At 54.1% G+C, this 25153-nt stretch overlaps 8 protein-coding genes across 8 annotated transcripts; 1 reads left to right on the forward strand and 7 right to left on the reverse strand.

Moving 5' to 3' along the window:
• Positions 1–6433: 6433 nt before the first annotated feature.
• On the reverse strand, positions 6434–6775 carry PG997_006867 (uncharacterized protein; the record flags this gene model as incomplete). Its single annotated transcript, XM_066811182.1, has 1 exon — positions 6434–6775. The coding sequence occupies one exon, from the start codon at positions 6773–6775 to the stop codon at positions 6434–6436; it is 342 nt and encodes a 113-aa protein (XP_066670105.1).
• A 47-nt stretch (positions 6776–6822) lies between these two features.
• PG997_006868 (uncharacterized protein) lies at positions 6823–7841 on the reverse strand (the record flags this gene model as incomplete). Its single annotated transcript, XM_066811183.1, has 2 exons — positions 6823–7303; positions 7423–7841. The coding sequence occupies 2 exons, from the start codon at positions 7839–7841 to the stop codon at positions 6823–6825; spliced, it is 900 nt and encodes a 299-aa protein (XP_066670106.1).
• Positions 7842–11039: 3198 nt separating this feature from the next.
• On the reverse strand, positions 11040–11548 carry PG997_006869 (uncharacterized protein; the record flags this gene model as incomplete). Its single annotated transcript, XM_066811184.1, has 2 exons — positions 11040–11198; positions 11480–11548. The coding sequence occupies 2 exons, from the start codon at positions 11546–11548 to the stop codon at positions 11040–11042; spliced, it is 228 nt and encodes a 75-aa protein (XP_066670107.1).
• Positions 11549–14372: 2824 nt separating this feature from the next.
• On the reverse strand, positions 14373–17439 carry PG997_006870 (uncharacterized protein; the record flags this gene model as incomplete). Its single annotated transcript, XM_066811185.1, has 6 exons — positions 14373–14497; positions 14557–15117; positions 15162–16215; positions 16326–16514; positions 16586–17057; positions 17351–17439. The coding sequence occupies 6 exons, from the start codon at positions 17437–17439 to the stop codon at positions 14373–14375; spliced, it is 2490 nt and encodes an 829-aa protein (XP_066670108.1).
• Positions 17440–19771: 2332 nt separating this feature from the next.
• Positions 19772–20522, reverse strand: PG997_006871 (uncharacterized protein; the record flags this gene model as incomplete). Its single annotated transcript, XM_066811186.1, has 3 exons — positions 19772–20091; positions 20211–20448; positions 20517–20522. The coding sequence occupies 3 exons, from the start codon at positions 20520–20522 to the stop codon at positions 19772–19774; spliced, it is 564 nt and encodes a 187-aa protein (XP_066670109.1).
• Positions 20523–21593: 1071 nt separating this feature from the next.
• PG997_006872 (iron only hydrogenase large subunit domain-containing protein) lies at positions 21594–23339 on the forward strand (the record flags this gene model as incomplete). Its single annotated transcript, XM_066811187.1, has 1 exon — positions 21594–23339. One exon carries the CDS (start codon positions 21594–21596, stop codon positions 23337–23339), a length of 1746 nt encoding a protein of 581 aa, XP_066670110.1.
• Positions 23340–23721: 382 nt separating this feature from the next.
• PG997_006873 (uncharacterized protein) lies at positions 23722–24081 on the reverse strand (the record flags this gene model as incomplete). The annotated part of the gene is made up of 1 exon (XM_066811188.1): positions 23722–24081. One exon carries the CDS (start codon positions 24079–24081, stop codon positions 23722–23724), a length of 360 nt encoding a protein of 119 aa, XP_066670111.1.
• A 41-nt stretch (positions 24082–24122) lies between these two features.
• Positions 24123–24477, reverse strand: PG997_006874 (uncharacterized protein; the record flags this gene model as incomplete). The annotated part of the gene is made up of 2 exons (XM_066811189.1): positions 24123–24231; positions 24314–24477. The coding sequence occupies 2 exons, from the start codon at positions 24475–24477 to the stop codon at positions 24123–24125; spliced, it is 273 nt and encodes a 90-aa protein (XP_066670112.1).
• Between the last annotated feature and the right edge of the window lie 676 nt (positions 24478–25153).

Below are 25153 nucleotides of genomic sequence, written 5' to 3' on the forward strand. Positions count from 1 at the left end.
CTCGTGAAATCTGCAACCTAGGGCCGGAGTCTTGGGGAAGATCAAGGGTCCATCTCTGGGACGCACATCTGGCACTGGCATCCGCCGGGACCGCGGCAAAGAGGCATGGCTAAATGGGAAGGGGAGAGCGCAAGAGCAAAACACGTGTAATAAGAGGCCAGAGACCCGGCGATGGGGCCCTTCGCAGGTCTGATTAAGGGAACCGATAAGGGAATATGCAACAGGTCGAGGGGAAAATGGCTCGAATTGTGAAGCAGCCAGTGCATGGGATAGCGGAGCGAAGAAAAAGGCCCGTAATGAACGATATGGGGAGGGCGGATGCAAGGAAGTGAAGAAGTGGAAATTGATGTGCTTACTTTGACATCATTGCCTGAGTTGCCCGCCGAAGCAGGTCGTAGCCACCATCGGCACCAGACATTGTTTGCGGCGAGCGAGAGGGAGGGATCGTTTTCTTGTCGCCCAATGTCAGGTCCGCAGGCGAACGGGACAAAATGATTCCGGGGGTGGTTGGCGGATGGGCCAGTCGGTGAGGCAGGTCGATGGTTCGTCGCCTAAAACGAAAGGATGCTCTGCTGAGATTTGTTGGTGATGGTTGTTGTTGTAGCGGTTGTTTGGCGGGTGGGTTTGGTGTTGGGCGGTGGTGTTGGGCGGGCGGTGGTGGTTTGTGGGAGTGAGTTGCAGGGTGATATTGAAGATGAGATGGGTTGAGTGCTGCTGTTACTTGCTACGGTTGCGGGCGTAGGGGGAGGTCTGATTTTTGGTGCGAGGTGAGGGGGCGGATTTGGTCGAGGCTGGTTCGCTCTGACGGGATGGTTTTGATGACTGATGGAGATAGGCCAAGTGGGCAGGGGAAAAGGCTGGGCAGGCAAGGAACGGGATTGATTGATTGAAGAAAAAAGTGAGGGTCTCTCTGGCTGCACAATTGTTGGCAGGAACAACAGCAATTGTAGGTAGGAACTAGCAGCTAAAGGAGAAAGACACCACACAAAAACCCACCATACACATCAGAAAGATAGCAGGGGATAAGTGGATTGGCTCTCTGGCAGCGCTGCGTCTGTTGTTGTTGTTCTTGTTGTATGTACTTCTTCTTCTTCTTCTCGCCCTCTCTCGCTCTCCGGCAGGTAATAATAATTCCAATGTCTGTCTCCTGTCATGCCTGTCTCTCCCGTTAGGCTCTGGCTCGGGTTCTGGCTCTGGTCTTGACTTTCCGCTCCCAAGGGCCAGTCCAATCCAATGGCCGTGTGCAGCAGCTTCACCCGGCGTCTGTCTCGTTCTTCTGCTCGACCTTGCAGAGACGAATAGAATCGATTGTACGGTCTGTAATGGCGGAGAGGGAAGGGGTCGAAGTGGGCTAGGCACTGGGCAGAGACAGGACCGACCCAAAAGACCAGGCAAGCCTAATGGCTGGGTTCGCCCGTATGGCGGGGCCTCAGCTCCGTAGTGAGGTAATTCAGTCAAATCGTGCAGCACTGGGTGAGGGTCCTTCGATTGATGCGAGAACAGGCTTCTTCTGCCTCCCAAGTCCCAGGGCCCTCTTTAAAACTAGCTGGCCCTTCTAGGTACCGTATTCTGCCGAAGTCGAACCCCGACAAAGCAATTCCGTGCGTCGTGATTCGATATAAGCCGCCAGCCAGGTGGGCTACGCCCGATTACTGTAAGTAATCAACCCCACCTACCCAGACCTGACACTGGGTAATCGGCTCCCCCAGTGCCCCTACGCTTTACTGGCCCCTACTGGCCCCTACTGGCCTCTCTACCGGCCTTTCTACAGTGCGTTAGAGCCAGGGCAGGATACTTCTGTAGTCAGTGACAGGCAGGTAGCCTTGAGTAAGTTGTTTCTAGCTCAATTCGAGACGCCTTCCTTTTTCTTTTTTTAATATTAGATTCAAGCATTAGAGACAAACACGTGAGGGTCTTGTCTGCTAAGGAATAAACGAAAACGTCTGCTATGTCCTGTATATTCATAGACAGAAAAAGGGATTGATCGACAGTGGGGTGGCCCTTAACTGGAGCTGAGAATACACTTGCTGTACATGATCATGTAGGTGGGCGGGTAGCAAGAGTGTGTCTAAGTATCGGCATTGCCTAATCCAAGTTGATGGCCTACCTCCCTACGGTAGACGCCGAGGTAGAATACATACATCCGAACGGGATAAAGGAACAGGCAGCCAGATGAAACAAGAAGACTACCTACCTATGTCGAGTTGTCATTGATTTCTACGGATTGCCCATGACGATGAGATATGAGCAAGATGAGATAAGTCAAGTTGATCTGTACCGTGGAAAAATATGGCGTCTAGAGTTCCGTCACAGCCCAGATCCCGCCCGTACCTATTTGGACTTCTGAATGTACGTGTGCCGTGTACCGGCGACCGCATCAACGGATTAGAAATGCTGGATCCCGTTGGGATGGTGGTGTGGTGGTGGGAAACGATACCAGCCTGCGTCTGCCATTTGCAGTATCGCTGCTTCAACGATAAAGGACGGGTGGGCGGACGGTATGTGGAGCGGGAGGCAGATCGTGGCTACTAGCTTTTAGCAGCGGGCGAGCGATCGATCTTTTTTTATTTTTTTAATATTGCCGGGGAATGAAGATTATGATGTACTTTTTTGACACCATCAGGGCAGGCTGAATAAAGCGGCATCAGTGCCCGCTTCTTCATCTTGCTGCTCTTCATTCCTGGTCGGTTGTTGCACCGCTGGTCGGCGTGCGTACGAACCCCAGGTAGGGCCCATGTATGCAAGTACATGCGTACTCGTACATACATACCTGATACGACGGGATACATAATTAAGCTGTAAGATGGACTTGAGATGAGGCGGCCTGGGTGCCGAGCCGCTTAGAAGGGACAGAAGGGACGAGATCCGGGAAAAGGGTCTTGTCTATTCCCCCTTGACTAAAAAAGCCCAAGTTGACTCCAAACGGAGCCAGAGGGGGTTTTGGGGTCCGTCCGTAATCAGACCATCGGATTGAGATCAGAATACAACGTTGAAGGGGGTCTCTGCTTGTCTTGTGCTCTCGGGTTTATGATAGATGATATGTAGAGAATACATGCGCAGTACCCGTCAACCAAGACGTTTTGGAAAAGTGACGAGCACAGTCAGCCAGCCCAGAGCAACCCCGACGCAAGAAAGGGCCTCAGCTACCAATTCTTCATGCAGCTGTACTTCATATAGGTCTGTAGCTAGCCCCCTTCGCTCCTGATACCGGATCGGGCAGCTCTATCGGTCTCTGTTCTGTCCAAAGAGGCTTTGAGGGACGCCCCCGTGCTGCATGCCCTCCAACCCTCCCGCATCCCATCGTTTGCGATCAAGCAGCCCAAGCATGGAAGCTAGACCGATAGATGATAGATAGATACCCTCAAGACCCCCAACATCATTCCGGCCTCTTATCGGACATACACAAGACGGGGTTTCCGACGTTTGGGGCCAGAAAAAAAGGGGGGTCCTCACCGTCTCACACAACCTTATCGGACTTGTTGATGGAAAGCGGCTCTCCTTTCGCCGCTTTCAACCCCCTGTGTCCCTGTGTCCCTATGTGCCCTGTGTGCCCTGTGTCGTATGTGTGCTGTACTTTGGGGCCGCTGAGTCGTGACGAGGATCTGACGGACCGCCCCCGGTGACGTGATGGCTCGCAGTAGTGGTAGTCGCAAGTAAGGAAAGTAGACCAGCCAGCCAGCCAGTCGGTCGGTCTGCCCAACTCGAAGACCGCTTAGAGGATCGATGGGGAGGGAGGATCCGAATCACGACACGACGACACGACACGACACGGACACGACACGGACACGACAGGTATTGGGTTCGGGTTACCTAACTAACCTTGTTATTCGGTTGCTGGTATTACCGTATTGAGTGTGTATGCTTTTTTGTCGCATTGTCTCACCCGCGGACCTGTTTCAATTCACAGTTTTCCTCGCCCGCGCCCACGGAAGGCTGCCGAGGCAGCAAGCAAGTCATCAGCCGCATTGGTGGTGCTGGATGCCGGAAAAAGCATATGTTGGACGCTGCGGAATCGGCGGGGAAGGGGGCCATCTGTCTCTGTCTCTCCCTACCTCCTCTCTCGCTCTCTTTGTGCTGCTGCATCAATTCAGCTTGCACCTTGCCAAGCCACTCCTTCTCCCACCACCCACCTACGTAACATCTCATCGCGCATACATGCCGTTCGATCAGCGCATGCACATCCCGGAAAAGTGGTGAGTTTGCTGCAGTGTGCAAGTATGTAGGCTAGGTAGTCTAGATGTATTGTCGCAGTCCAACCGAACGAACAGCAGTGCAGTGCAGTGCCAATGAGTGCGATATAAATAAGTCCGCATCATAGGTCGACTGGCCTTGCCTTCGTAGCATTGGGGTCCGGCTGCTGTCACCTGTGCTGTGGCCATGCACACCGCCATACTCAATTAGTGGGTGTTGCTTCATCGATCCGTAAGGCCGGAAGCAAAGTCGAGATCTCGAGCAACCCATATTGCAGGCCATCCATGGCTATATCGGGATATATACCAAAAGTACTTTTGGCGCGTAGGTAGCCAGCACCCACGACAACAACGGCGACGATGACCAGAAACAAGGCCGTTCCCGGCATGGCAATTTAGTTGCAGTTATTATCAATTAATCATTATCGATATCCTGATTTCTGGTTTCTGACTCCTGATTGATTCCTTGCCACCACAAAACAAAGTCGCCTGCCATCAAATCCGATATGTACGACGTACCCGTACCACGAATAGGAAGTGCCGTCCTGGTGCTCGTCAGTGGAAAACTCTGCTGAGTCATCATCCCTCGCAATCGCAACCTTGCGAGCGAGTCAGCGGCCAATCCTTTGGATTGGAAACACCGTCCAACCATTGGACGATTCACATGCCAATACCAGTAGCCCACCACCCACGCAGGCCCGGGAAGCAGAGAATGCTTCTGGAATTTCTGTCAAAAGGCAGGTCTAAGGGGTGTGTGGTGCAAGTGCAAGAACGGTCCCTCGGTCTCGCGGCAGGGATCACTATTCTTCTTTTATCCCCCCTTCCCCTTCCCGGGTAGCATCGAACATGTGTTGTCGTTCGGTCGTCAGTCAATCGTTGTCGTGTCGGTCTGCGACTATCAGCTCACAGCCACGGAGCGGTCGAACGACATGGGCCGGTCTAGATTGCTTGTTTCTCCCGCCTCTTTCCCCATATGGGCTGGGCATCGCTGTCGCTGTCGAGTAAGCAGCAATCAATGTGCGTGTCCGTCCAACCCTGCCCTGCCCGTAAGCAGAGCGATCTGCCTTCTTTTCCGCTTTGCAGTCGGGCCAAGGTGTCGGGAACGCTCTCTTCCTTTGTCTCCTGGCCACGAATGATCTCGAACCAACCAACCACCCCCTTCTTTCTTCTCCCCCAGTCTCGTCTCCCTGTTCCACCCCGGATTTTCATCGTTCATCGTGCACGCTCCACACACACTTACACACTCCTCTCGTTGTTCTTTGACACACCGCGCACGAGGGCCGAAGCGAAGCGAGAGAAGCGACTTGGATGAAACCACCTGCGCTTACCGCCGTGCATGTCTAGGCTGATCCCAACTGACGGGTCAGACCTGTTCGCATCGGGTCTTGTCCTGCGAATGCTAACGTAATCTGCAACCCAAAAGTCAGGTCCAGCATAGAGCACTCCCCTTACTGATCGGAGGAGCATGACTGCTTAGTTGTCATCATGGCCAGAGGGCACTGAACATGCTGATGATGAGACTGGAGTCCATTGGAACTTAAATGGTGACCTAGTAGGGCCCGACTATGCGTTGTCCTTGTGCCTACTCCGATGGTGATCCCAACTCGGTCCCTCCTCATCCATTGCGCTTAATGACCATGTGTGTCTTGTACAAGGGTGATGATGGAGGTGGCAAGGCCCATCTAAGACGAAACTACATTATCGTCTACAGAGACAGGGCAGATGATCGAGATGGTCATGCTCATCTCTGACGAATATACAGTATCGTTCACCGAGACAGTTTCACATATCAAGCTCATAGAGCAACAATATATCAGTAAAGTCAATGCATTGATCAAGTGAGTCTATGTAAAATCCTCCTCGAAGTCTCCAGATCAATAGAGACGAGTCATTATCATCATCAACGGCTGTAGTAAAATGATCCCTGAATAGGTCTTCACCACCGCGGCCAACCAAAAAACAAAGGGTATCGTGCAAATGTCTGAAGCGAACGCCCAGAAGAAAGGGAAGTCCAGTCACCCATGACCATATGTCCAGTTCATATAGGGAACGTGTGTGCGCGTGTGAGTGTATCCGCTGAAAATGCATCATCGTTATCATCCTTCCCCTTCCATGCAAGGTTGCTTGCTTCGTAACGAACCTGATTCTCAACCGACGACATCAAGCATATAAGTCTTCAAGGAGCAAAGCAGAGCAGGCAGCGGGCCTCAGTCGAGACCGTCAAGGTCGACTCAACCACCAGCTTAGAGGTGCGCGGCACCACGGTGGCTCTTCTTGGCACGCTTCATCAGCGGCTTCTCGTCGTCGGGTGACATACCGCTACTAGAAGAAGGCTTCCAGTTGCTTTCGGGCAGCTCCTTGCGCTTACGGCTGGTCTGCGTCGCCTGCTTCTCGGTAGGCGTGGCGGCAGGGGTCCGGACAGAGGGGAAAGAAAGATCCGCTGCGCTCATCACCTCGTCCTTGACTGGCTCCTTGACATCGTCCTCTTCCTCGTACTTCTTGGTGGGGGTAACAGAAGGTGCGAAAGCGGGATCGTACTTCGATACGGAGGACGACTTCGGCTCATCCTTGAGCTTCTCGAGCATTCCGGGGCTCATGCAGTGAGGGGAAGACTTGCTGACCGGGTTGGGAGTCACGAACAGCGAAGATTCAAGGGGGCCTGCGGCGTACGTCCAAGAGTGGCAGAACGGTCGAACTGGGCCATGAGATCCTCAACCGGGGTGTCGACCGTGTCACCAGGGACCGGCGACTCGGGCTTGGCAAAGAAAGTGGACGCACTGACAGGAGCCCACGGGGAAGGAGTCGGTTGCTCGTGCTTGAGCTCGGGCGAAGACTCAGCGGCGGTGGCAGCAGCATCCAGTGCGTCCGCGGCCGTCTGTCCGTTTACCTTGGCCTCGATGAGGACGTACTCTCCCTTGGATGCGTACTTCTTGATGGCGGGAAGGTAAGGTCGGAGCTCCTCGCGGCCCTTCTTGGATTGGTAGTAGGCTCGACGTTCCTCGGCGCCGTTGGGGTTGAAGTCTGTATCATCTAACTGGGGGAAGCCGCGGAAAGCATTGGCACGACGGACGATTTCGGGCATGTCGCCGTCGTAATATTCCTCGAGGAGCCACCTATCAATAGTCAGTTTTGTGTATATACAAATTATAAAAGAAACAAGGAGAAACTAAGAGTTCATCGGTGTTTGTGAGAGAAAGAGAGATTGAGAGAGAGCTGTGAGTGATGTACTTACTCATAGTACTTGGCCATGTCATCACCCCCATCCCAGAAGAGGTTGGGCGCAACCACCATGAACTCATCATCAGGAAGAGAGTAAACAATGCTATCCATCAAGCGATTGAGATCCACAGGCTTGTTCTTCATCCGGGTCTCGCGGTCCCTGGCCTTCAGTCGCCGCTCTTCAGATTCGTCTCGAACCATGCTTGTAGTCGACAGATCGCTCTTCACAGGTTGTTCGGATTTGTCCTGGAAAATGCTCGACGTGGATAAATCGCTCTTCACAGATTGTCCAGATCCGTTCCATTCAATGCTCGCCGTGGATAGCTTGCTCTTCACAGATTGATCGGACTCATCATGGCCAATGCTGATCTTGGGCAAATTCGTCTTCACATACTGCATCTTGATCTCATCGGGATGACCCGCCATTTTCATTGTGAACTCAATTTCCTGTAATTATCGAGTCAGCCAGGCAAATTTGGTGGGACAGAAGGAGGAGCGGGCCTTCACGGCTTGTGAGATGAAGATTCACTGACCTTGTTATTGGGGCCACCAAGGCGGCGCTGGGAGGAGGGAGGGGGTGACAAGTATGTGGCCTGGGCCTTCTTCTGGCGACGCTCCTCCTTGGAGGGAGGCATGCTCAGAATGAAGTCAGAGTTGCAGTTGGACTTGAACGAAGACATTGTCACAACGTGGTAGTAGCTGAGATGTTGTTGTTGGGAACGGGTTGCAGAGTTGCAAGGTGCGTGTAGAGATGGAAGAGGTGAAGATGTGATGGTGAAGTAACAGAGAAAGCACAAATTAGTATGCAGTAAGGATGTGATGTCGAAGGAACAGAGATGAGAATTATCAACTGGTTTGTGTGATGGATGAAGGGAAGAAGATAGAGATGTGCGAACTTGAATGTGTCAAGTAAGTGGTGGTGGAAGGAAGCAGATGGGTTGATGCGGTTGGGACGAACACAAGAGCAGTAGAATATTTTTTCTAACTTGATTTCTGTGGTATGTTGGGTTATGCTCGCCCGTGATTGTCAACAACAATACTCATATCCCATTGTTCTATTCAGACCACCATGTAAAAAATATTCACATCTGGACCAGGGTGGGAACCACCGCGAGCCACCAGTGAAGCAGCTATTCTGAGTATTGTTCCGGGCCATTGACAGCCAAACCATCTTGATAGTGAATGCAATAACTTCTCACCCATCGCCGAGGTGAATACAACACCTTCCCAAACATGAGTCTATCCTCAGACTATCCCTCGTACCAGGGACAGATATTATCCAGGCACGACGAGGTTGGAAAGTGCAAGATCCAGTCTTGGCTGGAGGTAGAGCACATAAGGCCAAGGGGGAAAGCCACTATCTGCTTTTCATCACTGCTTGGCATGTCATTCTAAAATGTCATGCAATGTGTATTGGTCCGTACAAGCTGTGCTCAACCAGGACGAGCGACCGTCTTTCTCATCTTGTGCCTGTTATTTATAGAAAGCGGCTTGCCCTTTCCGTGTTCAAACCTCACTCAATGATCGAATTGGATGATGATGGCTGCATCTTGCCAGCTCTCTCATCTGTATATGGTTGATTCAAGAATATTGCTGGAGGGTTAGTATCGTGGTGGCATCTAAACACGAACTTGGAGGGAAAAAGGGGAGACCCAAAAAGACGAGATGATACCACGCGGACTGTTATCAGGCGAGAAATATATCTTTCCTGAAAGCCATTCGTATGAAACCGTAGGGAATTTGGCTTTTTGATATTGAAGTCGGCACGGCATCCATATATAATCGAAGCTACATCCAAGCCTCCGTGTAGCACCCCGAGTCTACGCACGTGGATTATTTTATAATTATATACAGATACTGAGCCTTGATGCTCATTATCTTGCATCGTCCAAATACCATGAGGCACCTTCCAATTTCATACCGAGGGGAAAACATAGCCTATTGAGACATGATGGTGTCATATATCGGCAGCGGGTGAGAGGATCGCCTGGCTACAATCTGGTGACTCTGACGGCGAATTCGAACAAGTCCAGCCCGGCCAAACCCGCGAGCAGAAGAAAAGTCTTCTCATTTAAACACCCCCTCTACCCCAATAGACGACCAGCTCCGCATGATGGCCGCGGCCATCATCGAGTTGTGAGCCCACCGTATCATCAGGCCTTCCTCAAACCAAACGGAGCGGATGTGACAAGACGTGAAAGCGGTTTCTTGTATGTAACCGCTTTCATGTATGCGAGTATGTCACCCGACTATCCTCATATTAAGGCGACATGTGGCTGCCATCTGCTACCCTTTCAATTCTTCTCCAAGAAACCTACTCGACCCGGTGAACGGCTCCCTGGCAGTCCTCTATCTGGACTCTCAGCAAATTAGCCTTAAACTCCAAGTCCCAGTTCAAGTCGAATTTCGACCGGGTGAACAGTGGCGGTACATGCCTCCCATCTTCCACACATATCGTACTCCAGTCCTAATATCATCCATTGAATTCGTCTCTCACCTTATCGACTACACCGTTTCTTACAATCACCCTCAGCCTCACCCCATTGCCAGGAGGAGAGCGATATGCCCACTCACACACTCGTACCGATAACAAATGCCACCATACCGTCCGTAGCGGTCATTGATCCGCACAACATCGCTGGTCGAGCAGGAAATTCTCCCCTTTCAAGGACGTAGTCCATAAACCCAATATTCCAGTCTTGAGGCCAAGTCCGGCTTCACTCTGGCAAGGGAGGGAGTGAATGAGCCACATTGATCCATAGGCAGTGCTACCTATCATAAGAATAATGAGGGGCCCTTGACGGAGGACAAAGAAAGAGCTCGAGGCCCAACGCAAATAGCCTTGTTTCCATTAGTCTGGACCAGTCAAGCGAACCTACTGATCTTAATCGTGGAAAACCAGGTACGTGGTGCGGTATCTACAGCCACCCACTCGTGCTGTCGAATGGGCGCCCCGTAGAAAGTACGCAGGGACGCAACCGGCGCAATGGAGCTTGAGGTGTCACATAGCAGCAAGTCAGGTACCAAATTGCTCACATTAGGTCTGCAAATATACAAAGGCAGGGAAAGAAGCTCATAATCACCCTAATAACATCAAAATCAGGCAAATTGGCGCAGGGGAAGAGCAAAGATTATGAATTCCATAAAAGACGCGTATAGGAAGAAGGAAGTCTCTGTGTGTTGCGATGTGACCCTCATCCACCCTGCTTCGTGCATCTAAGTACCATCTAGCAAAGGCGCGATGGTGGCTTCTGACCGTCCTCCCCACAGAGATGGGAAGACATCGTTCGCATAAATGAATCGTGCTTGCTCTCTCTCTCCGCCACTACCTCCTTCTGCGTAGTCAACCCCATGACTACCCCCCTGGATCCCCCGTCCCCCCCAGAACAACAAAATAAGATCGATTGATTATATCGTAGGATAGCCTAGCCACATTCCGTCCTCGAGTGTGTGTTCGATGAAAGGGGCGTGTGTATGCTCGTCGTAATGTAGTAAGGTTTCGTGGCTGTGCGGCGCAGTGCGACCCGTCTTTTTTCCATCTTCCCAAGACTTGGCTTTGACCTTGGCAATTGCTTGTTGTTGGATCATCGCGTCATTGATCGTCGGCTCGAATAACTCGTCGATGTATGTTTACAGACAAAGCTCGCAGCAGTCGGCGCAGCACTCGCAACCCTCTTCGCAGACGCAGCAACAGCACAGCGCGGCCAAACAGGCGGTCAGGCAGTTAGAAGAGCCCTGCTTCTGCGGGGGAGGAGGAGGCTGCTGCTGGTAGCCCATAGGAGGCTGGCCCTGGGGAGGGTAGTACTGTCCCGGGGAGGACCGTAAGCCTAGCAAAAAATGTATGTCAGTAAACGCGCGCGCAATAATGATGCCAATCGAAGCTCTTCCGATCCGTCGAGGAAGCTGATTGCAGGCGATGCCGGCAACGCGAACAACAAAGAGTACCGTAGCTTGGCGAGACATTGATCTGCGACCTTCGCACCAAAGCTTCGGGAATCGTTGTCGCAATCACAACAACGGATCGGTCGGGCTGACGGTAATTGACAGAGCAACAGGGAGAGAGAACGTACAGGCTGAGGCTGCTGAGGGTAGTAGCCCTGGGGAGGAGGGCCCTGCTGGTAGTAACCTTGGTTCGACATGATGGATGTGTTGTTGTTGTTGGATTGCGCTGCAGGAAATGAAGTATTGTCAGTCTTGGCCGAGTCGCAAAATGATGCACGCCGAGAGAAAATGTGAGATTCGCGAAAGGCAAGGCAAGGCAAAGAAAAAGGGAAATGCGAGTGAGGTTCAACCAAGCCTACCAAGCTTGCCAAGGCGAATGCCAATTCATCAATGCCAAGGCGGGCGGGAAGCTTGACTTGGGGGCTGGCGCGGTATCATGCTCATCTGACAGGACAGGAGGGAAGGCAGCAACAACGTACCGATGGAGTCGCAATGAATTACCGACTTTTGGTGATGGTGATGGAAATTGTCGCAACGAGATGGTTGGTTTCTTTCTTCTTTCTTGAGACCGGTCAAGAAAGCAGAGGAAGGACGTCGATGGGTATTTTAGGAGAGTTGGACGTTCACACAGACGACACAGAAGTGAAGGAAAGTAAGAGGTAAGATGCCAGGATGGACGAACGGGCGAAACAACAAGAGGGCCAGGTCAAAGTCGGGGTGCCGTGCGGCGTAGGCGCAAAAAGTCAAGTTATGCTATGGAGGTACTGTACTTGCATGCAGTACTTTGTTATTGCGAGAGGTATGCGACGTAGGATCCTTGAATGCAGGACCCAGGCTTTCACAGGGTCACAGATGCAAATCAGAGATCCTCCTTGAATACCCAAGTTTCAACCCAGACTATCACCGAACCGATAATTAATCCCACATTCAATTCCATGTACATGCTGGACTACCTATATCAAGTAATACCCTGGTATACAGCTTACAGGTCCGTCCCGGCCTTGCTGCTGTTGCTCCCTCCAATGAGCTCTCGCGCCCTCCATCAAATGACACCGTTCCCACGCCCATTAGACCGCACTCGGGCTGGATGATGCGTCCAGGCCCCACCATGGCCACTCCGATATTGATCAACCACAGAATGCATAGCCACTCTCGAAGCGCAACTTTTCCCGCGGTGAGGGAAGAGACAATTATTGGAATACGTATTAGTAAAGATATTGGCCACCGGATGACTGATGTTGGCGGCGATGCTGATGCTATCGCGGGTAACCGTGGGTTCTGTTTCAAACCAGCCACAACCCTGGCGAGGGCGACGGGGATTCTGAGAGGCCTGATTTGCTGCTCTTGCGTGGTTTGCCTCACGCAAGCTTTAGGCAAGCAGCAAGTGACTGCATATCAGAAAACTCTTTCCCCTCGACCCTACATAGCCACTTGAGGCAATTTACGATACATACATACATCATCTGAACCCTATTGCCTGCATGCGTGTTTTTCCTCGATTGGCCTGCGGCCGCGGGGAAATGGAAACAGATCGGTCGCAACCGGAAGCAATCGCATTCCTCACCCCCTTTGCGCTCGCTCTGCTCTGCGGTGTAAGGTGTGGCTGAGCTTTTGCATACCTACCTCTCTACCTACAGGCGTTTTCCTATTTTCGTCTCCCCTCTGCTTAGCCGAGTCCTTGTGAGACAGGTGTTACGATTTCGGTGCGTCATGATCCTCGTTGTCCTTCTTGCCACAAAAGGAACGGTGCGAACGAACCTCGAAGTGCATCTCGGTTCCAGACCCCTTAGGCAAGCCACTTAGACGGCGGCGCCCTAAGGATCCGTGGCTCCGAGGCCTGGAGCTGGAGCTGGAGGCGGAACCTCTAGCCTTTCTAACTGTTGGCGATGTACCGAGATTCCCCCATGGCAGGTCGTTCGTTCGCACGACCTTCGATTCGTCTTCCTTAGCAGGGCATGTATGCAATTACCTTATATTTCGATCTCCTTGGCTAGTCGAATATTTCGCTCGTCTGGTTCCATGGGATTCCTGATGTTTGGAAAGAGGTGACGCGAAACATTGATCAAATGGAAGTACATGCAGGTTCCTGACCCAAAAGACGTGTGACATGTACCTTTTTTCTTTACCCACTGCATATGCCGAGATATCCGTCCCACTGAACGGGGGCCCGGGGGGCCAATCCATCCATCATTTGAGAAATTATGAGACGAAAGACTCAGATTGGGTACCAAACATCTCCATGTCCCAATCGAACCCGACTTGGGAGCCTATCGAAGGGGTCCTACGTGCCAAGACCTGCGGCTATTTCTATTCTCATGTGCTGCAACCTACAGAAACCCATCAAAGCGGATTTGGATCGATCTCTGGTCCGCATCTCCAGCGCTTCGTCGCGACTTACTGTAAGCAGTAAGGAGCCTATGGGAAGAGAGGATGGACGGAGCTCACGACTTGGGAATCCGTCCACCGTCCTTGCTTTGCGGATTACTACATTTGGTATGTAGATTGAGTGGCTTTCCTCCTCCGGGAACATGGATTACTAGCACTCTTGATACAAGCTTTGTCCTTTAATAAAGTTTGCGCTAGGTAGCTTGTCTATTGCTGCCACGAGACGAGCCATCACGAAACGGGCTCTCCGGACTTTAATGCTCGCGTACCTATCTTACCCTTGACCTATCTCCCGGCGCTTGCGTCAATTCTACCACTCCGTTGCAGGCGGGTTTGCGTGCACTCAGAGAAACAACATACATGTTTTCAAGAAAGGGGCGCATCTACAAGCATTCATCAGGGGTGATCGACACTTCAAGTCCGACGGCCGGATCACCAGCCACTCCAACTTGGTTTGCTCGTATGAGATTTGGACATGCTCCTTCATATATCTCTAGAAATAAGCAGGCTATTTTTCAGTTTTCCCCCACAAACACCGGCTTTCGATCGAAATTTTGGTCCTATTTAGGTAAGTAGGTAGTAGACGAACAGTCATAGAACTATGCTACACCTCATCTCTCCCTCATCTTGTGACACTTATTGGTCCAGCTCGACGTAGTTGGCAGGGAAGAGACCCGTGTCTCCGTTGTAGTGTCCGAACCACCAATCATCATCGGGGAACTCGAGGTTGGTGACGGTGGCTCCCTCAGGGAAGCTCAGCTCTGCAATTTTGGTTAGCCAGGGGTCAACGTGAGGATCGAGTCTTCAATTGTGCACTTACCGTTGTCTTCAGCAGCCTCGTAGTCGAACTGGGCGGTGGCAGTTGGGCCGGAGCCGCCAGACTGTGCTGGCGCGGGCTCGGGCTCAGCAGCGGCCGGAGGCGGAGGAGGGGGCATATGTTGCGCAGGGGCAGGCGCATCTTCCTCCTCCTCGACCAGCTCGACGTAGTTGCTAGGGAAGAGACCGCTCTCGCCCGACGAGTTGGTACCCATCCACCAGTCCTCATCAACCATCTCGATGTTTGTGACATACTCGCCCTCGCGCAGTTCCAGCTCGTTGTCCTCCGCCTTCTCGTAGTCGTATTGAATCAGAGCCCGGCGGCCTCCAGTTGCGTCACCTTGTACATCAGCGACTGCATCGTGGCCAAACTGTTCTTCCGCAACAGCGGCTGCCGATGCTCGAGGATCGTGTACTTCCTCCTCTTCTTGGAGCTCCTCCTCCCTCGGCAACTCCTGCTCGATAGGTCGCGTCGGGAGGGATCGCGGCGGCTCGGCAGCTGGCTCAAGGTCCGGCTCGGGACCGCGCGCAACAGGCATGGCAACCTGGATTGGCTCAGGCTCCTCTTCCTCCTCCTCGTCAGTAGGCGGCGGGGGCGAGATGGTAAACCGGGCAGCGCAAAGCCACCCTGAGGCGCGTCTTCGTTGGGTCGAGTCCCCATGGGCGGAGGTGGTGGGCCGGAGTCCTCTTCCTCGTCGCCATGAGTCGCTGCGTATGCCGCAGCACCGGCACCAATACCAGCCGCCGCACCCACACCGGCAGCAACTCCGATCGGCGCATTGCCCTTGAAGCGGTCGCGGATAGCACCAATACCTCCTGAAGGAGACGCGGGAGCCTGCTGCTCCTGGCTTGGGGCTTCCTCGCCAGTCTTCTGACCAGCAATACCCTTGCTGTATGTGGGAGGTTGGACGGGTGCCCAGCTCTTTCCGCTGTAACCGCTCTTCCAACCGCCTGCTTGACCACTAGCCTGAGGCGAAATTGGGTTGGAAGCCGGAGCCGGAGCAGGGCTGGGCGCACCACCTCCTTGAGCAGCCTTCTTCTCGGCCCACAGCTGTGCCGGGGTCTTGCCAGCCGAGTCGGCAAACTTCCTGCCCGCAGCACCAACCTGACCGCCACTGCTGCCGGTAGCGGTAGGACCAAGGAGACCAAAGCCTCCCGGGTTGAGGGGCTTCGTTCCAGTGAAGCTCGAGGCTCCGCCGAACTTGTTCGCGACCTTGGGCTTCGGCATCTCAGTTATGCGCTCAGCCTTGGGGGGCTGGCTGAAAGCTGCGCTGCGTTCTGAAACAGGCTTCGGCTGTTCGGGCGCCTCTTCTTCCTCTGCGGCCGGCTTCTGGGCTCGTGCTCGGATCGCGGCAATATCGACCTTTCCGACAGGCTCATAGGCACCCTTGACGGTGGTGGGACGGTCGTCTTGCTTCTCCTTGGCGGCAGCGCGAATGGCAGCAATGTCGACCTTGCCAACGGGCTGGTAGGCTCCCCTGACAACACCGGGCCTGTCATCTTCTTGAGCACCGCCCGACCGCGAGGGTTCTTGCTTCTGTTTGGTCAACTCGGCCATGTTGACCTTGGTAGGCTTGTAGGCAGGCTCGACCTTCTCCAGTTGAGTTCTCGAGACTTGGGGTGCGTCATCACCCCAGCCGTCCTCGTTGGTGTTCTGTCGTAGCTGCGCATTGCGTGCGGCGACTATGGGGTTGAAGGAGATGGTACCGGTGGCAGTCGTGGGAAACACAGGCTTGCTCTTCACTGGCGGGGAGCACCACCGGCCGGTTTCACCGGAGCACTGCCTCCAGCTGTGTACTTGGCGCCCGAGGCATCAGCGATCTTCTGCAGGATGTTGGCGGGTTCGAGGTCGGTGTCGGAACGAGCGGTGATTTGAACATGGTAGCCATGCAGAACTTTAGATACGGCATTCAGATGGCTTGTGAAGTAGCCCTTGGTGCGCTCTGGTACGCCACCACCGCACTGTAACTCGGGGTAATTAGTTTGTGCAACATTAAAGGGGTTGACCGTAGAGAACTGGAGGGGAAACCAACCCATGCGATCAAGGCATGCTTGGGAAGACCGGAGTTGGGGTCCTTGATCTTCAGAAAAGCGAACTGGACGCGGCCCTCGTTGAAGTCCTCAATGAGCTCCTCGAGCTCACCCTCGCCCTTGTCCTGGACCTTGAGGATGCTCTCCTTGTTGCCGCTGTCTTGGAAGGCGTTGGCAAGCGGGGCTTGGACGGAGAAGAGGGCCCAGTGAGCGTATGTCGAAGAGCTTCCAGCAGGAGGGGGCCGGGGCGTTGATGACGCCCTGGTAGCTGCTCTTGATGGAGGGGCCGTTGATAGAGAGGTTAAGCGACGCCATGTTGGGTGACTTTCCCTGAGAAGATGTTCAGGGACTTGTTGTGAGAGTGGACAGGGGAAAAGTGACGAATCTCGTTGGAGGGAGAAGACAACGACCAGACTGCCCAGTTGTGGGGGTGATGTCAGAGCGCTAACGCCGGGTACAGTTGGGCTGCCGGAGCTGTGGCCAGACCTAGGCAAACCTGGACTTCCAGGGAGCTTCAGCTCTTGGTACGCTGCAGACAGGGAACCAATGCGATCGATAGGAGGCAATGGAATGCGAGTGGAAGCAATAATGCGTAAGCGGAGTGGAATTGGTATCAATGTTTATGGATGTTTGTAGGTCTGCATTTACAGTTGAAACAGAACGGTCATCCCAAAATCGGGAGGGGTCGGTGCAGGTGGTTGCTCAGCTCTTTAATGAGCACATAGGAGCTGTGTTTGTTTCTTCGACTGGCTTCAATCTTCTTCTACCTGCAGCCGGTGCCGACTCCTGAAGCGGTGCCTGGCCTGAACCGAAGCTGGGCAGCCTGGGCGTGTTCGTACCAGTTTCGTACCCCCATTACGACGGAAAGTGGGCAGTGCAGGCCCCCATTTTACAACATTGAACTTGCTCACTAACATGGAGAGTCTTTGGGGAAGGCAAACAACCAGGGTCGACCAAGGGGGTCAACTAAAACCTAAAGCCACGGTTTACCTGCTGAATAAGGCTACGAGAGCGTCTGTTGTACGTATGGATACCTGCCCCCAAGCTGCCCGTACTCAATCGATATTACCAAATCAATCGATTGGCATCTGGCACGGTCGCGGCTGAACATTGAAGGATCGCAGACTTGCAGCGAGTAAGTACCTACCGTACGTTCGTGGGTGTAGGCGTTGACTTGAATGAAATGAACATTGAGTTGGCTTGAAAGTAGAGCTTTTTTTTTTTTGCAGTCTTGTCAACTGCATTCCCAAAACCCAATCCAATCGATCTTGTCAATGCTTGATTGCCTAATAAACCATCTGAGGCCCATGACAACGCCCGACAAATAATTAATTGGCACCAAAACAGCTACTTATCATTCGAAGTCCAACGACATCCTCACCTCCCGCGACACAACAACCCCGTCGATTGCGAATCCAACTGCCATTGCCGATTCTCCATCAACGACCATTTTATCCTTGCGTCGCGTCGCGTAGTAGCCGACTTCGCATTTGGTCGGAACTCTCGCCCACCATGGTCCTGCTCTCAGAATCCTCGTCGGAGATAAGCTCTCTATCGTCAGACTCCCTGAGGCCGACAACGACTACGACTCGCCCCTGCCCCTGGAAGAGGAGCCGAGCCTGCTGCCCCCCTCGAAGCGCCAGAAGCTCGGCGCCGACGGCGCCTCGCGCGCCTCCTCGTCGGTGCACGTGGGGGAGCAGGAGCTGCACGCGCCGGACTCGGACGACGGTGGCGGGCCCGAGATCGCGGACGAGGGCGACATCTCGTCCGACACGGACGGCGACGTGCCCAACTCGCCCATCAACGCCAAGCTCGACGAGGAGGAGTTCCAGGAGCAGGTCACGGTCTGCGCCTGGGACGGCTGCCGCGCCGGCGACCTCGGCAACATGGACAAGCTCGTCGAGCACATCCACAACGACCACATCGAGAGCCGGCAGAAGAAGTACACGTGCGAGTGGAACGGCTGCCCGCGCAAGAGCATGCCGCACGCTAGTGGCTACGCCCTGAAAGCTCACATGCGAAGCCACACGAGGGAGAAGCCCTTCTACTGCTATCTACCAGGTAAGCCAGGAAAGAGAAAATATAATACATCGGCCCCCCCATCTGGGATTTGCACATTTTGCTGACACGAGAGACTGCGCAGAATGCGACAGAGCCTTCACCCGATCCGACGCCTTGGCCAAGCACATGCGAACCGTCCACGAGACCGAAGCCCTGCGACCCTCCGACCCCGTACCCAAGTCGATGCAGACGCGCGAGCCGGCGCGGGGCCCCAACAAGCTCAAGATCATCCTCAAGACGCAGCAGCCGCACAAGTCGAGCGGCCACGGGGAGGACGGCCTGATGGGCGGCGACGACGGCGACGGCAGCGACGACAACATGGGCTCCGACTTCTACACGCCGCTCACGGAGCAGCAGGGGTTCACCAACAAGGAGCTCAAGATGGACACCAAGTCGCTCTGGAAGATCTGCGTGGCGCACCTCAAGTGGGCGACGGGCGACGGCGAGGCCCTGCGCGACGAGTGCCGCGAGCTCGAGGAGATCAGCCGGCTCGAGTGGCTCGAGAAGGAGGAGGTCCTGCTCGACCAGGTCAAGCAGGTCGAGGAGGACTGGTGGCGGCGGCGCAAGGCGGTGCTGGCGGGCGAGGCGGACGTCAAGGTCAGCACCGAGACTCTCAAGACCACGCTGGAGCCCGAGGACGAAGGCAGCGCGGCCCCGGAAGCGGTAGACTCCCGTGACGACGATCCCATCGAGGTCGACGAATGAGGGAAGGATAAGAGGAAAAGAAAACACAGGGAGCGTCGTCTGCTGAGTCAAGCTTCAAGACACAGAGGTTTCGGGAGGAAGGCGTTCCGGGTTCTATTATTATGGCGTTGTTCATATTCTGCCACTTGAAGCAGAACTTTGTAAGAATGTAATTGCATGATATCACAAGACAGACACGATGATAACATGGGATTGGAATGGTCACGATTCGATGGGGCTATAGAAGCTCTCTTCCTAGGATATCTTCCTAGGGAGACAGACAAGGTGTCAAAAATTGAAATATCCAAAACATTACAGCGAGGCAGCAACCACTGGCTGGCTTTCCCGAACCATATCGTAGGTATTGAGATGAAATAGATGATTTGCCTATTCTACACTAGAAAGCCTGTGAATGACATAGTGTGGCACTTCCTCACCATATTTCAACTATACACACTTTCGTCGCCGAGCTTACAGCACCTTCCCCGCTGCTGCTTCTTCTTCTTGTCCGGGTTGCCAAAGGGGAAGCCGCTGGTGCGCTTGTCGTCGCCGGTGCGGCGGCTGATGCGCGCCTTGTCCCCGCCGAAGAGGACGCACCAAAGCCCGAAGGCGGCGAGCACGGCGCTGCCGCTGAAGCCCAGCACGAACCCGGTCTGGGACGTCGCGTTGTACCGCGCCCAGCAATAGAAGGCCTGGGCGCCGTGGTGCAGTGTCGTGAGGAGGATGACGGCGTTGGCGTAGGGGCTTATGGAGTCCGTGGGGGCTGGATGAGAGTCGGGATGGTTAGTTTTCCAAGTTGCTTCTTTAAATGTGAAGTATAGGACCTCAATGCTGAGGGTCGCAGTAATAGTAGTAAGTAGGGTCTGTGGATTGTATACTTACTTTCGACCATGCTGGTCATGGGCAGCGCGCCGGTCAGGACCACGGTCACCATGCCCAATGTGAGCTGAGCAAAGCCCAGGCAGCGCGCGAAGTAGACCTCGACGCCCGACGCGGTGAGGCCGGCCGGGGAGGGGGCGTCTATGTTCAGGAGGCCGATGATGACCTGCGGCCAGACGATGAGGGGCACAGATTGGAGCATGTGCCAGCCGAGCGTGGCGAGCGAGTAGGCGGTTACGATCTTTATTTGCGAAGAGTATTTGGTTAGCAGGAGTGTATTTACACCAGGAGTAGAACAACTACACTTACATCCATGGTCATTAGCTTTTGTGGTGTTCTTCCTTTGAGTCGGAATTGTTCGTTCACAGGGAGTGGAGGTTGACTAGCAGTGAACAGCTTGAAGAAGTCAAGGCAGGCTGATCGAGAGAAGCCAATTGGTGTCAATGTAGACAGACAGAATCTATAACAAACCTCAAACTGAATTCAGTTTTGCAGGATAGGCACGTAGTGGGACCTTATATACACACGATGACGCTGAAATGCTGTGGCCGAGACAACCGAGCCACGGTCTTTTCTCTTCTAATGCATTACAGCCCGCCTGCTCTCGCCCTTGAGCCTCACCTGCATGCGTACCTATCTGGAGTAACCTACCAATGGAACATATGGCGGATGCCGGTTACCCATGTCCGCGTACAATGCCTACGTCATGGGCGCTGGAGCTTCAGGCCGTTCGAATCCGCTGTTGTCATTGGTTAGATGATCCATTCCCAACCGCCAGATAACGTCCAGCTTGGACAGGTACGAGCCGCCCTTATTGCTAGGGGTCATTTAGTACCGTAACCCGGAATTACGAGTGCCTGGCTGCTGGATGCTGTTGCCCGAACAGTGCAAGAGTGTAACCTAACGGGGACAGGCAGAGAGAAGAAAAAAAAGATACCTGTTACTCAGATCGATTTTCTCAACCCCACGTTCTAGCCCCGCCGCCACTAACCATCAGTTTCCGATTTCGCATGCAGGTTGTCCAAAAAATCGCATTGCATTTCAAAGCACGCCGTCAAAGCAAAGATAGCGTAGCAAAAAAGTAGGGCAGATAGTTGGAGCATCTCCGGGCAAATATTTGTTCCTCGTTTCTAGTTATCTAAACGACTATCGTTCTTCACTTGCCCATATGATCAAGTTCTTCGCAATCTATTTCGCGACTTAAGTCACCAGGCGTCTGATACGACACGCATTAATCGATCAAGTCTTCACTTAAATCCGAAAGCAGAGAGCCGGGAAGCAACGCGAGCTGTATTTCGATAGCCGGGAAACCCGCTTTGCGCGGCGCTTCATCTACGCAGACAGGTAGACAGCCGACAACGTCCGCCCGCCGAGGCCCTCACCACAATGTCCGCTATCTTGTCAGCCGACGACCTCAACGACTTCATCTCGCCCGGTGTTGCCTGTATCAAACCCGTCGAGACCCTTCCCGCCGCCGCTCCCCCGACCGATGTATCCCTCGAACACGAAGTCATCCTAGATGGCACGCCAGCCGCCGCCGCCGCTGCCAAATCGAATGCGCCGGCTGAAATCTCCCTTACCGACTGTCTCGCATGCTCTGGCTGCGTGACCTCGGCAGAAGCGGTGCTGGTCAGCCTCCAGAGTCACAGCGAGGTCCTGAGTCTATTGGATTCAGCGCCTGGCCTACAGATACGCCAAGATGAAGTATCTGGTAAATGGAGTGTGGAAGGACTTGAAAACCCCGACGCGAAGCTCTTCGTGGCGAGCGTGAGCCCTCAGGCCCGGGCAAACCTCGCTGCTGCCTGTGGAGGACGCATAGGAGAGCAGGCCGCTGGTGACATGATATCCCATCTTTTCTCGGGCAGCGATGGACTAAGAGCAGGCGGGAAACACGGCAACGGTTTCACCTGGGTAGCAGACACCAATGCCACGCGCGAGGCCTGTCTTGTTCTTGGGGCGGAAGAGGCCCTCGGCGAGGCACTTGGAGGAGATAACAAGGCCTCGAAACCAATTCTCAGCTCCAGCTGTCCTGGTTGGGTCTGCTATGCTGAGAAGACACACCCGCATGTACTGCCGCACCTTTCGCGAGTGAAATCACCACAAGCTCTTATGGGCACGCTCATCAAGACAACCTTGAGCCGTGTTTTGGGCATTACCCCAGACCGGATATGGCATTTGGCCGTCATGCCATGCTTTGACAAGAAGTTGGAGGCGAGCCGCGAAGAGCTCACAGACTCTGTCTGGGGAGGAGATGGCAACCCAGGGCGGGGAGTCCGTGATGTGGATTGCGTCATCACCAGCAAGGAGATTCTGATGTTGACCGAATCGCGAGGCCTTGATTTCTTCGCGTTACCACAAACGCCCGTGCCTCAAGCGCAACGAACCCCTTTTCCCGATCCTGGCATCCAGCAATTCCTCTTCCCTCCCCACCGGAGGCGACAGGCAGAACCCGCGGCAGGCACCTCGGGCGGTAACCTGTATTATGCCCTCCAGTATGTTTCGGCCCAGAACCCGGGCTCCAAGATCGAGACTGTTCGTGGCAGGAATGCAGATGTTGTTGAATACAGCGTTGTTTCCGCTGCAGGCCAGCCGATCTTCAAAGCTGCGAGATATTATGGCTTCCGAAATATCCAAAACCTTGTCCGGAGACTGAAGCCTGCGCGCCCCTCGAGAATGCCGGGCGGAAAGCCCGTTGGAGGCTCACGTAAACAGCTGGAATACGCATACGTCGAGGTCATGGCATGCCCAGGAGGCTGCACAAACGGAGGTGGCCAAGTCAAGATTGACGATCCCGTCGTTGTCGAGAGAAAGGGCATAGTATCGAAGCCCGGCCCTCAGGAGCAGAAGGACTGGTTGGCCGAGGTTGACGAGGCGTACTTTTCCGCCGAGGACTCCAGTTGCGGAGAGGACTCCGTGTCTGGTGCAAAAGAGACAACGGAAGACTTGGTCGGTGGGATTTCGCCATCGAAAATTCGTGATACCCTGGCCCATTGGGCCAGTATAACTGGCATAGATGGGAATAGATTGGTGTCGACGACGTATCGGGAGGTGATTAGCGATGTGGGAAAAGACAAGTCGACTGACACGGAGAAGGTTGTCCAGCTGGCTAGCAAGATCGGCGGCGGTTGGTGATATTGCGTTGCCTCCCGCGTGTCCTTTATCAAGTATATAGAACAACAATCGGACAAAGATACCCCCCTACTAGCCAGCATCAGGAGGTGACTGTGACCCCCTTCAACCTTCCTTAGCATCCCGTTTTGCAAACCCGAACCCACCACGTCCTCCGTTATCAGAACCTGAAGTCGGTGGGCCGCGTGGTGCCCTTATGACTTGGTCGTCGTCCCTGGGTGTTGACCGTCCTGATAACGGAGCGCCTCCGCCAGTGTTGTTGTTTCTTCTGTCGAACGTAGAGGTGGGTTTTGGCGAATAGCCCGGATCGTAGAGCTCGCTGGCGACTCCGCCTCCTCCGGACTGGTTGATAGGCCGTTGATACTCGCTGCGCTCTCCGCCGCGATCAGCGAAACGGTCGTTGCCTCCGTCGCCGCTGCCGCTGCCGCCGCCGCCACCACCACCACCTCGTCCACCGCGGTAACCCCCTCTGCCACGCCCACGGCCTCGCCCGCCGCCCCTTTGCGTCGGCGGCGTCACGTTGCCGGGGGTGCTGGTGCCCGAACTTCGTCCGCTTCCGCGACCGGCACCAGACCCAGTACCGCTGGTTGTGCTGTTGCTGGTCTCCCCCGAAAATCTTGGCGCGCACCTCGTCGTAGCGCCTCTGCTTCTCCTCGCGCTCGCGCTGCTGCCGCGCCCGGATCTCCTCGGGCGTCTCCTGCGGCTTCTTGTTGGCCTCGTCGTCGTCGTCGTCGTCGTCCGCCATGGTCAGCCTCGAGAGCCCCGTCACCGGGTCCCGCTTCGCGATCATGGGTTTCGGGCCAGCACCGTCATGGGCGGCTTGAAGGGCTGGGCCAGCGGCGGCGTCGGGGTGGAGGCGAGGAACTGGAGGGGCACGCCGTTGCCGGGGGTGTCACTGAAGAGAGAGAAATCTTAGTTTAGCTATATTGTAACTTCAGGGTGGCATTTGGGGGGACGCAGAAGAAGAGGAAACCTACGCTGTCTCCCATATTTTGCGATTCAGCTCGGCATGCTGGGCAAGTCGCTCTTTCTTGGTGAGGGGCGCTGGCGGTGCTGTTGCGGCAGGTTCTTTGGCTTCCTTGTCGGCTTGCGATTCCCAATCGTCCTCCCAGGCGTCGGAAACACTGCTCTTTTTCACCATCTTGACTATCTTGTTGCCCACAACGGTGCTTTGGCAGGGGTAAGATACGGTATAACAGTAATTACCAAGATAGGTAACCAAGAGTAGAAGGTGTAAGAGTATGTATAGTGTTTGGGTCCTCGGAGAATTATTTGAAGTATTCAAGGGTGGGTTGTTGCAATGAATAGCAGCGAGGAACCGAAGTTGACGATTTGGGAGAAATTTGTGCCTGCGCTGAACCGTACAGTTCAATCAATTCCCACCAATGCAATGGCCAAAGTTTTGGATTGGAGGGAGGGACTTGAACTGAAAATCGATTTAGCAGGGCGGCTCTGCTGTTTTAACACTGCCTTCCAATGGAAAGCCACGATCAATGGGTTTTACTCGCACCAGGGTCCAAGTCCTGAACAGCAGGCTGGCAGGCAACTTTGAAGTAAGTAGTCCAGCACCGGTGTGGGGTAATGTACACACGTACCTGCTGGATTCCATATGTTAGGCGGGGCTGACCCATCCGTTCAGTGCCCAGCTGGATGCTGTTTCCAAGCTCAGCTCTCGACGATTGATGCCCCTCCACTGTTGAAACGGACTGCCTTGATCAGGACATCTGGAACGCAACAACCTCACAATACGTACTTAGGTACTCATTGTTTGATATCAAAAACACTGCGTAACAGCTCGGCTATTATCCCCATATCTC

Source organism: Apiospora hydei, assembly GCF_038363865.1.
Source record: "Apiospora hydei strain CBS 114990 chromosome Unknown utg000005l_segment0_segment0, whole genome shotgun sequence".
Lineage (NCBI taxonomy): Eukaryota > Fungi > Ascomycota > Sordariomycetes > Amphisphaeriales > Apiosporaceae > Apiospora > Apiospora hydei.